This window comes from Miniopterus schreibersii (genome assembly GCF_964146895.1).
Source record: "Miniopterus schreibersii genome assembly, chromosome: 10".
NCBI lineage: Eukaryota > Metazoa > Chordata > Mammalia > Chiroptera > Miniopteridae > Miniopterus > Miniopterus schreibersii.
The window spans coordinates 11,729,365-11,747,081 of NC_138110.1; the positions used below are offsets into that span (position 1 = coordinate 11,729,365).

Genomic DNA, 17,717 nt, shown 5'->3' on the forward strand with positions numbered 1-17,717 from the left:
GAAATACTGTTTTATTCCACTATGGTTCTAGAACTTCACAAGATAGCTCTCTTCACTTAAAAAAAAAAAAAAAAAAAAAAAATGTGTAGGCAACTTAGCTCTTCAAAATGCCAGAAGTTATCTGTCTTTGCCAGAAGGCACCAGTTGTCATGGTCAATCGATTATGCTCTCCCCAATTTGCTGTTCCCTTTTAGCCCCCTTGATATTTAAACATGTTCTGAGTCACTAAAACTTATGGTCTGTAATGTGACTAATACTCTGGGGATATTTATTACCATGTACTTCATTTGTATATACACTCTCCCCATTCCCACCCCTGAAAATGCCTGTACTGTTCTAACCAAGGATAAAAACAGACCCCAATGTCCACCCACAACAGGAATCTATAACTCTCCTTTAAAGGGTCCCTTGGGGCATTGTTAATTTGAGTGATCTCATCAGGAGCAGCTCTCTGGCCATCATCTTGCAGATGCGAGATGGATGGGGAGTCAGGCATCGCCAAGATCTCAGGAAGAACAGCAGGGTGGCAATGCCTCATCCCACTCTGATGACCCATGGGGAATATCAGCCCCCACCCTTCCCCATCTGTTTATGAAAACTGATGATCTGAAATTCTTTTGGGGGTTTCCATCAAGAAAATCCTCAGCTCTAAGCAAAAAGAAGAGGAGAGATCTAAGCCAGGAAGAGCCTGATTAGAATATCTGCAAATTCACCTATAAAACCAGATCCTGAACTATCCTAAGATCAAAATCCCAGTCAATTTTTCAGCAACATAAGGTCCATCGTATTTCACATCGATGTACAGTTTTTAAGCTGCCAGTGAAAAGTGAGCAAAACAAATAAAACTTAAGAGATGAACGTGGAGAGCAAACTCCTAAACAGAAATTCCTGATTCAAGTCATACGAATTTTAATGGAACTAGTCCAAAGTTTTCAGGGGAAGATGAAGATAAGAGCAAATGTCATCTAATTTAGAGCAGAATCCCCTTTCTGACTTGGTTACCAAACACCTTCCCCTACCAGGTTAAAGCACATTAAAGTGTATCATTCTAAAGATGTAGTATTTAACAGACAACATCACAGAACTAAAACCACGATACTGGCTTTAGCAGCCAAGATGCAGAGTAAAGAAAAACTCCCAAGAAAGAATCTTTTGCTTCGTGTCCAACAGCGCCTGTTTTTCTGACGGTTCTCTTGAGACTTCCAAACACACATTCTGCTTAGAACCCAAACTAAACCGTTTATAACTTCCAAAGACTCGTATTCGGGCCCTTTCTTCAGTCATGGATCACCCAACAGAACTGGTAACGCTAATTTATCACCACAGAAAAATATAAAAAAAGATGATCTATGTAGTTTTAAGATCTGAATTATGGAGCAAAATGAATGGAAGGAGAAAGAAGCAAAGTTTCATCACGGCCTGGAGCTACTTGCCAAGCACACAGCTAATATGAAGTGCTCATTTTCACGCCAGGAGCCAAATTAAAACCACCCGTATCATTCCTTCTTCTTTCCCCTCTCAACCCCCCTTTTATTATGGTTTATTGTGCAGTTACTTTAAACTCTATGTTAGACTGTAAGCTCCTGGAGGGTAATGCCTATCTATACTAGTCATTTCAACCCCTGCATCACTCAGCACAGTGACTTCAACATGCCTGGTCAGTAAGATGCTGGCTGCCTCAAACCCTGTGAATGAAAACAATCCCAGTGGAAACCACTTGCAAGAAGCTGGCCACAGATTCTCTCCTGAAAAACCCTCTTCAATATTTTAAACTCCCTGGTTTCTGGGTTGACCCGCTCCCACAATTCTCAGTACTAGTTTATTCCTTCCTTCCCCCAAGTTCATCAAACCAAATATACAGTATCTCTACATTTTCCAGAATGTAAATTATGCCTATGTATATGTGTGTATATATATATATGTGTGTGTGTGTGTATATATATTTTTTATATATATATATATATATATATATATATATATATATATATATATATATATATATTTTTTAAATTTAGGTAGATAAAACCTCAAATATTTATGTTCTGAAGAGGGGATAAGTAGGAGTATTAACCCTTTAAGAAGCCATCAATAGTTTGGTGAGAATCATTATAAAATGTTGCTTTTCTTGTCTTCTAACAAGTGACATAAGAATTCTGTTAAAAAAAAAGCTAATGGGTTTACCCCATCCTCTTTACAACCCTATCTGGCTGCGAGAACCAAACCTCTTACCTTTTCTGACCCTGAGTCCTGATGGATAAGATTAGCGCCACACTGGGCTGGAGATGTGGCTATTATATTGGTTGGAAAATAAAGGCACTACACATCGCCTGCTTGAGAAAGTTCCTTATTTCAGTCTTTTTTGTCATCTGCTTTCCTCTCATAAAATAAAGCAGGAGGATGCTTGCTCTAATTTGCCAGACCCCTTACTCAAAAACCTTCCTATACCAGAGAGGCACTTAGCCTGGCTGCCCTCCCACCAAGACCTACAGAGGCTGGCCATTTCCCCCACAACAGCCCCTATTTTCCAAAATGCAGCTGGCTCTGGAAAGGCCTGACTATTCAGACTATGGGAAGTCTGCCTAAATACCTTTAGCTTACACTAAAGGCTCAGCTCTTCTGCTCCCCATGACAGCAACTGTGTCTTCCAGTGGCCAATTCAGGTCCTGAATTTTCCATGTTGCATTACTAGAAATATGCCAATTCACACAACCCTCCCTTTTCCAACTCACAGATGCCATTTGGGAACTGTACAAAATAGGCAACGTGGGAAAACCGAGACTCAGAGTGACCTGCACGGGGTCACAAGGCAGTTCATGCAATGGTTCTCGACCCTGGGAGTCAGAATCACCTGTGGAACAATCTGAATTAGTGTTGCCCCACTCAACTCCTCGTTTAAACACATCACACATGAAAACAACAATCTCCTTGACTACACGATGAGGGCCTGCAAGGACCTGTTTTCAGATCTGCCCTGGCACTCAACGACTGCCTACTGACTGCCTCTGGGGAATACAAAATACACAGAACTGTCCCTTTCAAATCAAATCCTCAAAATTGAATAAAGAATGATTGTTGGTTATGGGGAGTTCCAGCGCGTTACCTGTCGGCCTTCATCAGCAGGCTGGGCGGCAGCTCCAGGAGCTGGTTGTGCTGCACATCTAAGACCTCCACGGAGGTCCTTTCCAGCCGTTCAGGAAGCCTCGTCAGCTGGTTGTGTCCCGCCAGCAGCTTCCGGAGACTGCTGTTACAGAGTAAGCTGTGCAAAGGGACAGACAGAAGGAAGCTTACTCAGAGCTAACATGGGATAAAGATGAAAAGTGAACAGGAGTAGGAGAATACTTAAAATGGTCTCTCCAAAACATAAATTCATTCAGAGCAACTGCAAATTCACTTTAATAGAAGCTCAAACTTGGAGCTGTTTATATGTTATTATTTTCCATACTTTACAGCAGGTTCTAAGTAAATACGATCAAGCAATTTTTACCTACAGGATCAACATTCAGTAAAGGATCCTTCTTTCCAATTAATCTTTTACAAATGTCAACTGAGAAAATGTTACATTTTTTTTCCTCGGCTGCATTTCACAATCATAATTATTTCTCCCTGTCCTCACTTCCCTAAGTCTGTATATTTTTGTTTCCTCTTTGGTTGAATCCTAGACCGAAGTAGACACTCCCTCCTAAAGAGAACAGAATGCACTTAATCCACCGTTTTCTGATGAGCCATAAAGAGCTCTTTGGAAGTTTGGCTGTGTGTGTTTCTTCTGTGAGTTATCAAAACTGCAATAAATGATGAATATTGATAATCTAATGGAAGTCCGCTCTATGACAACAGTTGCAGAGAGTAAAACAAACCCTGGGTTTCAATACAGAAATCTGGGGGCTGTGGGAAAGTGAGATCACAATGTGCATCAGGATCCCACTTTAAATATCAAAACCAGATTCTTTGCTCACAAAGATGCTAGAGCCTGTTTCAATGCTGTGACAACACAGATCAACATTAATGACGTCTAACATGCCTGACTTGGCAGGTTTAGATATCAATGTGACAAGACAGGTTATCCAGGACTGTCATCAGTCACTGGTAACACAGGGTCTCTGTCATGGTCACTCAACCCAATGATTCAAGATCTGTTTCACCGATTTTACTGCCTTGCGGTAGAATTTAGAACTAGTTTATTCATTATTTACACACACACTTTACCCTTAAACAGATGGAAAACTGAAAGACAGGTGACAAAATCTTTATTCCAATTCTTCCAAATAAAAATGCAGATTTGATAATTATAGGATGAGTATTAAATGCTAATTATTGGATTTAGTTCAATTCTTTTGGATACTACGCAGTAAAATACTTTCTTTTTAGTACATTTCTACTTCTAAACATTAATTTGTTTTGTCAAACCCTTCACACACACCATTTAGAAAAACAAAGCTTGCCCGGCCGAGTGTGGCTCAGTGGTTGAGCGTTGACCTAGGATCCAGATGACAGGGGTTCGATTCCCGGTCAGGGCACATGCCCGGGTTGCGGGCTCGATCCCCAGCAGGGGGTGCGCAGGAGGCAGCCGATCAATGACTCCCTCATCATTGATGCTTCTCTCTCTCTCTCTCCCTCTCCTTTCCTCTCTCTGAAATCAATAAAGATATAGTTTAAAAAAAAGAAAAAAAGAAAAACAAAGCTTGAATTGTACATCAACTTCTAATGAATCACTGTCTTGTCTGAAATGTTAGATCAATGATAGGGCTAATACAAAGTTTGCAGCTAAACACCACCATAAATGAGAAAACAATACATACTGTGTTTGTCCTATGGTTAAAAACAGAAACACACAAAAACAAACACTGTTCAAATTCCCTGACAATAGAGCATTTGGGATTTGCTTTGAATAAGCACTTGTTTAGATCCCCTCAAAGGCTTGTACTAATAACATAGAGCAAATCGAAGACTAACTTTTGGGGAAAATTTGGTAAATTATCAGTTATCCTGCATTTATTTAATTGTTGGTTTATGTATATATCTTTGTTGTAGCCTACACTGAAACAAAGGCCTTAGACTCCAATGCCTTATATCTACTGAATTGGGGAGTTGGAGGGGGGAACAGAGAAAACAGAAGATTAGAAAAGATTTTTTCAACAAATTATTTTTTTTCCTATCTAGTAGTAGCCTGTTTTCATTTTTGCTGTTTGTCTCCTAAAAGCACCTCCCCCAATGCTGTCCCTGGGGCACATCACCAAATCTTCTGCTGATAATGGTGATGAGCTTCATCGAGTCACCTAAACGCTCAGTCAGCATAAAACTGGAAGGCAGAAAGCATTTTCAAGTGGATTGAATTTATGGGTATAATGTATGGCTGAGAAAGTAAAATAAAACAAGCTTTCCAGGGACTGAAAATGTGAACCCAGATTTTCTTTATGAGAACTAGATTCTAAAACACTGTTATCCAACAGAAATATAATGCAAGCCACATATGTAATTTAAAATTAGAAGTGAGAATAGGTAAATTAATTCTCATAGTACTTTTTATTTGACCCAATATGCCTAAAATATTATTTTAACATATAATTGGTATACAACATTAGTGAGATTTTTTTAAAAAAAAATATATCTTTATTGACTTCAGAGAGAGGAAAGGAGAGGGAGAGAGAGAGATAGAAACATCAATGATGAGAGGGTCATTGATCGAGCCCGCAACCCGCGCATGTGCCCTGACCGGGAATCGAACCCTGATCGCCTGGATCCCAGGTTGACGCTCAACTGCTGAGCCACGCCCGGCTGGGCTATTGAGATATTTTGCATCCAGCGTATATTTTCTACTTCAACACTTCTCAATTAGGACCAATCACATTTCAATTGCTCAACAAACCCTGGGCTAATGGCTAGTGGCTATGATATTAAACAGCTGAACACATTTATTATGCTTACCAAGCATGTATATTTCACAATCTTTGTTCTTTACAAGAGAATACAGGAATACTGATGACATACCTTTAAAGATCATGTACCTAAAGTAAATCTTAACTCCAAAATGATGACATATTTCTAGAGTATTTTCATTGATATTTTTGGCTATACAATAACTGACTTCCTTTGTTCAGTGACTGGCCGAGAATAGTGCAAATAGTTAGACTTGAGTTGTGGCAGCCACTAGTCACAAATGGCTATTTAAATAAATTAAAATGAAATACAATTTAAAACTCAGTTCCACAGTCACAGTAGCCACATTTCAAGTGCTCAATAGTCACATGTGGCTAGCGGACAGCACAGGTAGAGACCATCGCAACCATCACAGAAAGTCCAGCACGAGGACAGAGTGCTCTTCGGTTATTAACTGCGAGGCTAGTCGCTAACAGTTCAAAGGTACTCTGAGTCACAATTAGTTAACTGGAAGATGTCTGTGTCTATGGGTATTAGACATCACCACATGGCTGTTTTAGAAATCGTGATATTAAAGTGAAAATTCTGAGATAAATAAAAAAGAATGTTCTTTGCTCTTTCTAGGTTTAATGATCTAATAATCTTTTCTCCCCCAAAGTTATGTTCGAGGAAAACCAAACATTGTCTGTGGGTAAGGCAGACATGTCAAGTAAATGGACTGAAGGGGAGGATTCTGAAAGAGTGGAGATGACAGAGTCACTAATCATACTGTTGGCTGAGTCTCTCAACGTCTCTTTTGGCTTAATTTAAAATCCCCCACCAGGAACCACCCACTGCATGACTTTGTGAAAAGTCTGGCGGAGAGTCAAAGCCTCAGTTTGCTCTTCATGAGGGAAGTTTATAACTTGAAGACACCACATGAGGTAAAGACACTAAATATTAAGTTTAAAAAATAAGGTTTAAAAAAACTCTTTTACGGGGAGGTGAAAGAGGGTATAGGGGGGATAAATGGTGATGGAGGAGACTTCACTCGGGGAGGTGAACACACAATACAGTGCACAGATGATGTGTTTGGAATTGTGCACCTGAAACCTGTATAATTTTGTTAACCGGTATCACCCCAATACATTTTATAAAAAGGGAAAAAAAATACACACACACACACACACACACACACACACACACACACACACTCTCTTTTAGGGGTTCCTAATAACAGCTGAACACTGAATCAGCAATTTTTACAGTTGCTTATCTGAGTCGAGATCCCTAACTCGATCTGTCACACTCACCGTGCAGGAAGTTCACATATTTGATTATGGCCAATATCTAAAACTTCCAGCTTTCGGCTTTCACATACCCACTCAGGCACATTTTCCAAGCGGTTCCTAAATACAAGAATACACAAGTTTTTCTTTGATCGGAATGTGGCCTAAAATATAGCTTGAAATTCAAAATAATTACATAGAATAAATAAAACATCAAATGAAATACCAAAGTACAGAGAGTATAAATGAAAAGGATATGTGTATTCAACTTAATCTAGAAGCAATATTGTGATAAGGAATGAGAAATAAAGAAAAAAGTAGGAAAGGACATAGTTACATCATCGCTAAAGTCTGTTTTTTTAAAAGTCTGGCTCCCAGATTTGCTATCCTAAAAAGTCTATAAATTCACACAAGCTTAGGAAGAGCAGGTCTTAGATTGGAAACAAACAAACATACACTGCCAGTTAAGTCAAACAGTCAAATGACATAATACGGTTTTATTTTCCAATTTACATTTTTACCCTTAACATTGAAATAATTCTCAATGCCAATGGGCATCACGAAAGCATAGCAAGAGAAATGAGAGAAATGGAAAAAATGGCAGCAGGGCAAGTACACGGGCCCTTAACACTCAGAATTAATTATCTGAAAACATTTACTTAGGCATTAGGTGGTAATTATAATTACCAGAAACAAGTGAACTAAACTAATCGTGACTTTAATTATTAAAATGAATTGACCGGTTCTTACACAAATCTACTATATTTGAATGTCTCCCTAATCACAGGCGGTTAGCCTTTTACGTTTGTTTTTTTTAATATGTAAAATGACGAGGCACAAAGAATCTAAAATAGTATGTATGTTATGACTATAATTCTTTAAAAAAGAACCACAATTCTATAAAAATATAATGGTTGGGACAAGGATTATATCAGAGCAAAAGTGAAAATAGCTATGATATTAGGATGGTGGCATTATGTGTGGTTTAAAAGTCATGTTCTTTATTTTTGCTATTATATCAACTTTTCAATTAAAATACAAAAAACAATGCACTATTTTCTGCTTAGTGTCTATATAGGCACATACAGTTCTGGCCTTGGAGCCCTAAAGACTGATACACTTAATGGTTTTATTTTATAGTAATTAACTCCTAACACCTCTCAGTAAGATAAGAGAGTAGAAGTACTTCTCAGTATAAGTAACCTCAATATAGCAATAAAACTCCTGCAAGTGTGGAACTCTGAACTTGAGGAACTCTAAAGACCTAGTAAACACCAGGACGGATGATGGCTCAGTTCCTTTAGATAACATAAATACTCACATAAAAGGAGGGGGGTGAAATACTCAGAGCTGTCTGGGGGGAATCAGAGATTTTTCTAACACCAAGTCCTATGGTTTGGGAGGTGAATGAGGCACAGCAAGTTATACTGAAGATTCTGGACATGAGAGTTACAAAAGAAGGCAAGCAGCATTTAAGTGGCAGAATTCAGGAACAAGCGTGATATACGAGTTTCCAATTCTGTCTCACTGAGGGGTTTCAATGGGAACCATTTGCCAATTACATACTATAAATAAATGGAAAGCAGATTCACTCTGTGTGCCAATGCTCTAAAATAAATCTTTTCAAGATATTTATATACACTCATGTATGCAACCCCCACTCCAGTACTGGCCTTATTTAAAAGATGAAGATAACAACCAAGGCTGATAGGAAATAAAATAATCAGGTAGTACTGGACTTCAAGTACCTAAACTGTCTGACATAAATTTACTAAGAAATGCATGAAGCACTACTACTCATAAGGGATTTTATAATTATAAATTTCTAAGAAAACTGTAATTATAATAATTCTCACAGTAGCTAAATTCTGACAAATGCTTACATGACTATGATTGAGAATACTATTAACATATCCAATTTACACACTGAGACGAGGTAGTGACAAGCTGAGAGGAACACATCCTCCCAAGTACTGTGGCTGTTCAGAAAATTTAGGGGTATTTCATTTGGAATTACGTTAAAAGTGAGTTTTCAATTTTAGTGTGTTAAGATTACTAAAGTTTAATTTGTATAAATACATGCTTTACGTCTTCGGGAAAAAGTCTACTATAATATTTTTGGGAACTGGAGTAAATAAGACACACTACAGCAGTGCATTTGTATGAAAGGTGAGATGGGCCACCTATTCGAAGGGTTCTTAGCAAGGAGATAAGTGTACAAAATAATACAGAGAAACGGGGAAAAAGTCAAAGAAATACAGCACAATGTTTTTGTCATGAAATCGACATCATTTGGGAGAAAGATATGAAAATATGGTTAATATAATTAAAAAACTACTGGATGGTCCAGCCACATGACCTGAACTCACTAATCTTCCAAACCCAAGCCTGGTGTTCAAATTGGTGTCCACAGCAACACAACACCTTAATTCTTCTGGTTTGAACTACAGTATACAAATGTAGTGTTTTAATGGACAGATATTTATGTACATTTTCAGAGGGTAAGTAAAAACTACTGAATTTAATTTGTATTATTTACCTTCAAAATGTATATAAAGTTCTTATGCATATGCTCAGACAGAATTCTCTAAGTAATTTTCACGCGGATTGTAGAGCACTCTAGGACTTGGCTCCTTACCTGGAAACGTCCATGTAGGTCAGATAATTCGGAACTGGGTAAACATCAAGTTGAACAAGCTCTAGGAGGGGGAAAGAAACACAAAAGCGTTACCATTCAAGTGACACAGAGCCTCTTTGTGTGTAGAATATCATTACTGTGCTGTATTCTCTGTTGTTTGTTTAACTAGGAAGTACAATACGTCCATCTGTTCTACTTTGAAAGTACAGGAAAGGACAGAGAACTTCTAATTTAATCACAAGATCTTACTCAAGGTTTAAAATAAATCACTCGTTCTACTTTCTACCTCTTTCCATCCACTTACTGTGGCTCTCCTCTTGTTAGGCATACTAAATTTTATTGGAAGATGAAATGTATGAATGCTGACTTTTTTTTAACATTCAGCGTTCCTTCCATGAACCAAATGCATCCTGGCTTTTGCCTTTTTCTCTCTCCTGAAACAGCACTCCTGAGGGTCACAAATGACTTCCACTACTCGAACTGAGAACCCTTCCTCAAAATTGTATGAAACATGACACTACTGTCCACCTAAGGCTTTTTTATTTTTTTTTGCGACCCAGTAGTTTCTCATCACAGGGTCAGCTCTTTCCTGGCAGTCCACTCTGGCACCAGCTACCTGGGAGGGTTTATAAGTCTACTTTGCCATCTTCTCTTTCCCAGTTACCCTACTTGCATGGTTTCAGGCACCACCTCTGAGTCTCAAATCAACATCTATAGTCCTGACTATAAATTCCTATCAGCTTCCGAGAAGATCATTACTAAACCTGGATTAGCAGAGGGGAGGGTGACTCCACTCTTTTCCCACAGGTGTACTCTGCACAGTGCTTTCCTATTAACAGTCTTATAGTGTCACTTCCATCACATGCCTCTTCACCAGGACTCCAAGCCATGCATCCCATAATTACTTCTTACCACTCCCCAGCAGGCACCTAAGAGTTCAGAATCCCTGGTCTTCTCCCATCTCCCAAGCACACCCCATTCACATTCTTTCTTCTTCAACACCCATTTTGAACCTACAGCTATCCAAATCCTGTAACCGTTCCGTGACCTAGAGCTGTTTAAGGTTTGGTTTATTTCCCCAGTGTGATGACAGCAAACACATTTTTAAAAATCCCTTATCCTTTAGAACTCATACACTACACTACGCACAAAACAAGTGCTTGTTAAACATCTGTTTAACTAGTAGTAGTAAATACTTGTTTTCATTCATGCTGGCAGGAACTAAAGTCTTCACGTTAACAAACATATACCCAGATGACCTTTTCTTGATCAGAATGGCCATCATTGACAAATTCCAAGAAAGACAGCTTACTAAATGAGCAAGACTCTTGCTTTGTGGTGTCCCTGTGGGCATATAATTTAGGTTCCTCTTGAGGTGAGTTCCTTTGTCAGTGGAGCACAAAATCTGAGCCCCTGAATGGAATCCACAATGGATCCCTTCGCTTTCATTCTCCGGGATTAAACCAAAGTTCCAGATTTACTGTTATTAACAAGGTCGCCCAAGAAACAGTCACCCTCCCCCCACTCCCTTTCAAGCAGAATTGCCAAATCAAAAGTGGGAGTAACATCCAAATATCACAATAAGGGGATAACAAGTTAGAAACTATAAAACCTTCCTTTTTGATTCCTTTAAGTACCAAACTAGAGTTCTTCTTTTATGAGTTCTATCTTAGCAAAATTTGACACTTATTTTACTAAACGAGGAAAGAAATATCAAAGCAAGGCCGAGATGATGGCACTGAGTGAATTCTTGGAACCAACTGAGCAACTTTGATGTGGTCTATGCTACATACCATTGGAAGAGGCATAGAGTGCTTTGAGGAAGTAGCCACAGATGTTCAATGTCACCAGCTGATTCCTTTCACAGTGTAAAACTTCAATGTTGTTGAAAATCATGGCATCTAGATCACCAAGCTTATTGTCGCGCAGATCAAGCTGAGTGACATGCTGGAGAAAGTCCACTTCATCTGCTATTAGCTTCCTAATAATGTTCAGTCTTGAGAAAAAGGACACAAGCAGAGAATATAATTAACTGCAGTGCTGTAAATAAATAAATAGCTACACCCTAACATGGTGAGATGAGAAGGGACTCGAGTCTCACTGTATTCCAGTCCTCCATGATTCTTTAATCTCGGCATCTGGCCTTCCTTAACGGGCCAGATTCTCTGGTTATTTTTAGCTACAACTCCACAAGGTCTTAACCTTGGCAATATATTCTGAAACACGATTTAGACCCCTAAGGCTAGAAGAGAAGCACGAGTATTGATTTTACCTTAATTCATTTCAAGAGGAGAAAAAAAATCCACTTAAACATTTATTTCCAAAGACTTTAGTTGAAAGAACGCAAGAAACAAAACTCAGAGCAGCCCAATAAGCACATTATGACTGCACTGAGTTTAAGAAAGGAGAGAGGATAAGTGAGCAGGTAGACGAGTGGCCATACCGAACAGAATTAAAGGGTGAACTTGGAAAGAAAAATAATGAATGGCCCGGCCGGGTGTGGCTCAGCAGTTGAGAGTCGACCTAGGATCCAGGAGATCGGGGTTTGATTCCCGGTCAGGGCACATGCCCGGGTGGCAGGCTCGATCCCCAGTCGGGGGCGTGCAGGAGGCAGCCGATCAATGACTCTCTCATCATTGATGTACCTCTCTCTCTCTCCCCCTCTCCCTTCCTCACTCTCTGAAATCATTAAAGATATATATATATATATATATATATAAAAAAAAGAAAAAGAAAAATAATGAATGGGAATGACATATGCACCAGAGATAGGAATGCAAATATCAGAACTGAGAGCCGATTACCAAAACTATCATCATCTTTAATATATTGTTTGAAAGAGCAGAGTGCAGAAAATACGAGAACTGGCATCTAGGATTCACTGAGAAATTATAAAATGAAGAACCTCGATGGGGAGCAATGAGTCTAGGACTGAGCAGGGCGCAGGGAAAGCAGGCAGAGCCTTGGCCTGAGAACCAAACAGCTAATGAGCTAAAGTGGCTGGGGATGAGCTGCCAAGGTAAGTAAGGAGGAATGGGGACTGGAAATCGATATAACAAAGACACATTTAGCTTCGAAGGGGAGAAAAACAGATGAAAATCCCAGCTCCTAGTTTGCTAAGCTATGCCCAACATCTTTACAAACAAACAAGAGCCTCTACTTCTCATTATATAGACGACAGAACACTGAGACTTGGGTTAGAAGAGCATTAATATGAAGGCTGGAGCTTAGGAAAATGTCCAACGCTCTCTGTTATGAATTTCTGACCTTTCAAAACTTAAATAAAATGGACTGAATTATTAATAGCAAGAGCATAAAGCCACTGATACAAGGATGAGTGACAGCACAGAGCAAGGATTCGTCAACCTGCAAGTACAGCATATGGCCTCTTCAAATGTCCCGAGAGGTTTTTTCTGGCTCCTTCTCTTTTTTATTCCAGGTTGTAAGATTAAAAAACTGGCCTCATCCCAGCTATCCGACTATTTCCAAATGCTCGCTAGATTCCAGAATATGTATGCAGAATAAAAAGAAGAAACGAACCTCATTTTGGAAATAAAAGACTGCAAGAATTGAAAACATGTCCCATGGTCTCCCTGTTCTACACTTTATATTACCTTCATGATGTGGCATTATCATCTTCATTTGAAATAACTACCCCCACAATTTCACTGCACTAACACTAAAATAAAGGGTTGGTTTAATGAGGAGACAAGAGAAAAACTGTAATGAAAAGGAAGATAACTTTCCCACTCTTTGGTTTAAATTGTCAAGTCTTACCAGGATTCAAACATCAAAAGTTTTCAGGTTCACACAATAATACAACTATTTAGGATGAACTTTTAAAGAGGCAAAATATGGTTAAAATTTCCTTCAAACAATCCCCTCAACACCACCATTTTACCCATTTCATAAATGTTCACTGAGCATTACTCTGCCAATAGTGAAAGGCCATGGTGATAACGATGACCATGAACTATGGCTTTGTGCTCATAAGAAATGAATAAAATGAGGTGTCTTTCAACAGCTTCTGAAATTTAGTGAAGAAAAATCACATATGCTTTCATATATAAAGTATAAGGACTATAAGTGAGTGATAAGTGCCATAAATGATGTATAAAATACAGAGAATGGTCAAAAAACATGCGATGGAAAAGGAAACATCTCATCTGAATCCCAAGGGGAGGCAGAACTGAAAAGATGTAAATGAGAGAAGAAAACCGTCCTGAGGAAGCAGCAGGACGGCCTCTGGACTGAACAGAAGGGCACGGGGTGAACATTATGCGTGAACAACATGCGTGAACAGTGCAGGGTATGTGAGAAGACTGAGAAGATGGATGCGAAGATGGGCTGGTCAATTAATAGTCATCAAGTACTGCATCTCCTAAGAGCTAACACTGGGGGATCAAGGATCAGCCAGAGCAGTGCTTCCCAGGTTACCTATGGTGAAGGGCCTATTTTCTAAACTTTGGATGTCACAGACTGATGTGTAGTCATACTGCACACGACAACTCACAACGGTGAGCGGCTCATCATGTGAGTTCACCAACACCAAACAGGTCTATTCCCCGTGCAATGAGATGAGTCTTCTTTTATGAGCCTACTTGGATATTGTGGCAATAAGAGACGTGGGTAACACCCAAATAATCACTGTATGTTTCTAAAGTATTAAGTCTCAATTTCTTTACATATCTTGTGGAAAAGTAGCAAATAGTTGGCTCGCCAGCACAGGTCAGAGGAGCACACTTTGAGCAGCTCTGAGCTATAGCCTCAACCTCAAGGGACTCACAGCCTGGTGGGTGGAAACCAGATATAAGAGCTTGAATACCTTGAACTGGAGAACTGAAGGCTCTGAGCAAGACTGTGCTTGCTCAGCGAGGAGACAACAGCAGCCGTGAGAAGGAAAAGGAAGGGACCAGGGAGAAACTAGAGTGAAAGAAGAACTGATAGAATCTGGGGGTAAACTAGAAACAGAGTCAAAGTTTGTGTCTGGATAACCAATGACGTGGTGTTGCTATCAGCAAACAGGAATCCAGGAGGAAGAACTGGTTGAATAAAGAAAGAAACTAAACTCTGTTTCACATGTATTTGATTAAGTGTATCAGCAGGGGAAACCAAGGTGAAATTATCTAGTTGGCAGCTGAAGTGGAATTAGTTCCAAAAAGAGAAATAAGGGTTAGAGAAAGACTGGGGAATGATTAACAAGGAGATGAAAGGTGAATGATGAAGCCCCAAGAGTACAGGGAACTGGCAAGGCAGAACACAGAAAGAGAAGTGACCAAGGGGAGAGGCGTGGGTAACATCTACATTTTGAACAGAGAAGAGACAGGGGAATTATTAATGGTGTCACAGAAGAAATGATATCACTCAACAGCAATACGAGAAAAAGAGTAAGATTAAAAGAAAAGTGATCACTTTTAATCTGATGTAACATTTCCATCTGAAGGAATAAAAAAATGAATCAATAAAATTAGCCCTTTGCTTGCAGAAACTAAGTGAATCTCCTCTTAAATCATTCCACTACTTTCGATTTAAAATATTAAGGCAGAATTATAAACAAATCTGAACAGATTTTGACCGGTGGCCTTGCAGGAAGCAGTTATCTATTCACAATCATTCAACATTTACAATGTCCAAAGTCTTTTCTGAATATGAAGGGTTTTTCAATCCAGGTGATTCAGGGGCAAATAATGTTAACAATTTAGAAAGAAAGTTAACAAGACAAAGCGTTCATTTCCCTCACTTGTCACGTTCCAAAAAGTTCTCAAAGCCAGATAAATTATGACCACTTGCATCTCCCGAATCAAGAATTCTAGGTCCCCAAAACTGCTATCACTTTCCCAGGCGCGACAGGCTTGACTATTCCTTTAGTCTGAGGATGGGTTAAGCCAAGCAACTCGCTGTGAGGCCCGAATGAATGGGTTTCCTAGGCCAGATGCCATGAACACAGAGGAACAGGGAACGAGATGATGCGACTTTATACTGATGGAACGCGACAGGTCTGAGGGAGGGTCTGGGCTATCTAGAGAGAGAGAGTTGGTAGTAAAGCAGGGAAAGAACCACCTTTGACACACGGAAAGGTGTAAAGATGCCAAGAATGACAGCAGAGCAGGTTCCGTGAGTAGAGAAACATCCTCAATCAGGTAATAACAGTAATGTAATCACATTTGCTCAAAGTGAGGTTTGTACCTCAATTCCTTCTAAAACTCTACGAATTAGGTTCTATTAACTATACTTTAGAGACGAGAACAGTTGCACAGAGACATCAAATCTCTCACCAAAGAATGAACATGGCTAACACATGGTCATCAACTCCTACCTGGTACAGGAGTTAGTTTGGTTGAAAAAGTATCGAATTGGGCAAGTCAGTAGGAAAGCCTAAGCCCCACGTGTTGTTTTTTGCAGTAATTCAATCCCATAACAGGCTTGTTTTTCCTTAAAATAGAGAAACTGAGAATAGCTTCCTCCTTGTGGACTGGTTCTTTCTGCATGAGAAACAACACTGAACTTTACGCACTACGGGATGGTTATGGAGCATCTCTGATGCAGCAAGGGTTGGGCTAGTGGTTTCCAGCTGAGTTTAGTGTGATCAGGATTCAAACTGCAGGTTCCCTGCTCTTATAAGGGGTGAGAGTGGCAGATCTAGCTAAACTTGGGCCAAATAAGACATTATGAGGTGCTATATTTTTGTAAAGACCAGTAAACTAGGCAGAACCACCTGGATGGAGAGATAGAAAATTAAAATATGTAAGTTACATAAAAAAATAAATCTAATTTGATGAATGTATTATATTAACTTAGGGAAGCCAAGGAAGGAAAACAATTTAAGAAAGGAGATATGCTCAGTGATGTTAACTGCCTCAAGCCACAGAGGAGGGCTAAGAGGAAAACATCCATTTTGCTGCCAGTGATACGGTTTCATTCCCCATAAATAACTCTCCCTGGCTCAACAGCCCCTATCTATTTGTGTCAATTAAAACTGGGCTCACACCTACAAAACAAAGCAAAGCCTTCAAGACATCTGTTCCTTCATTAATGAAAAAATTTTAAAAGCAAGTGTCAGGTACGATCACACCCTACTATTAATCATTCTTCTCTCCGGGCAGAAATAGAAAAATGGGCGCTAATTGCAACTATGCAGCCTGATCCCCTTGGCAGGAAAATGTCACCCAAAGGGACATAACCTAACTCCCAAATATAAACCAACCACTCAAATGGGATATATTTCTTAAAAATGGTTACCTTAGATCCACATGTTTAATGTGAGGCATTTTTCGTAAGGCCTGTAGCCTAAGGGTCTCCATACAGTTTCCAGACATACAGAGTTTATCCACAGCAGTCAGTTTCTCCAATACCTCTGGAATGTCAGTGAATTCATTGAAAGAAAGACCGAGATAACTAAGCTGATGCATGTTCTCCAACTCAGCAGGAAGGCTCTGCAGAAAGTTTCCATCCAACAAAAATGTCTGTAAGCTATTAAAGAAAACATAAGAGTTATAAAGAGAATGTGCACATTTTACATCTTTATCATCAACATAAAAGTTCCATAAGTTTGATGGTATTACTAGAAAAAGAAAATGTACTTTCCCTGGCAAAATGTCTGAGGGGAGGGTTGAGGCAATGATACAGCAGAGAGAAAAGGTCAGAGATAAACATCTTAAACGTTTTTTGAAAACAAAAATTATGACCAATTTTCCCAACTTGGATAGGCATAAATGGGAACAACACGAGCTAATTACAGCGTGACTGCCATAGATGGAATCAGCCCAGATACTCGTCTTTGATTGTTATTTTAAAAAATTAACTTCTAAGTCTTAGAATTCAACAGAACCCAGAAAATGAGCAAGTAACCCCTCCTCCCATGTTTAAACACACTTATCTGTAGGGATCCTGTTCTAAACAGGGATATTTTCTTCTCTACAAGATACTAACAAGTATAA

At 39.3% G+C, this 17,717-nt stretch overlaps 1 protein-coding gene across 1 annotated transcript in view; it reads right to left on the bottom strand.

Annotated features, from left to right (window-relative positions):
* Positions 1-17,717, bottom strand: part of PHLPP1 (PH domain and leucine rich repeat protein phosphatase 1) — a 175,966-nt gene that overhangs the window by 26,629 nt on the left and 131,620 nt on the right. Inside the window, exons 6-10 of the mRNA XM_081150244.1 lie at positions 17,020-17,250; positions 11,574-11,776; positions 9,781-9,841; positions 7,167-7,262; positions 3,101-3,256 (exon numbers count right to left, since the gene is read on the bottom strand). Of these exons, the coding sequence (XP_081006370.1) occupies positions 3,101-3,256; positions 7,167-7,262; positions 9,781-9,841; positions 11,574-11,776; positions 17,020-17,250 (747 nt within the window). The remainder of the gene's footprint in view (positions 1-3,100; positions 3,257-7,166; positions 7,263-9,780; positions 9,842-11,573; positions 11,777-17,019; positions 17,251-17,717) is intronic.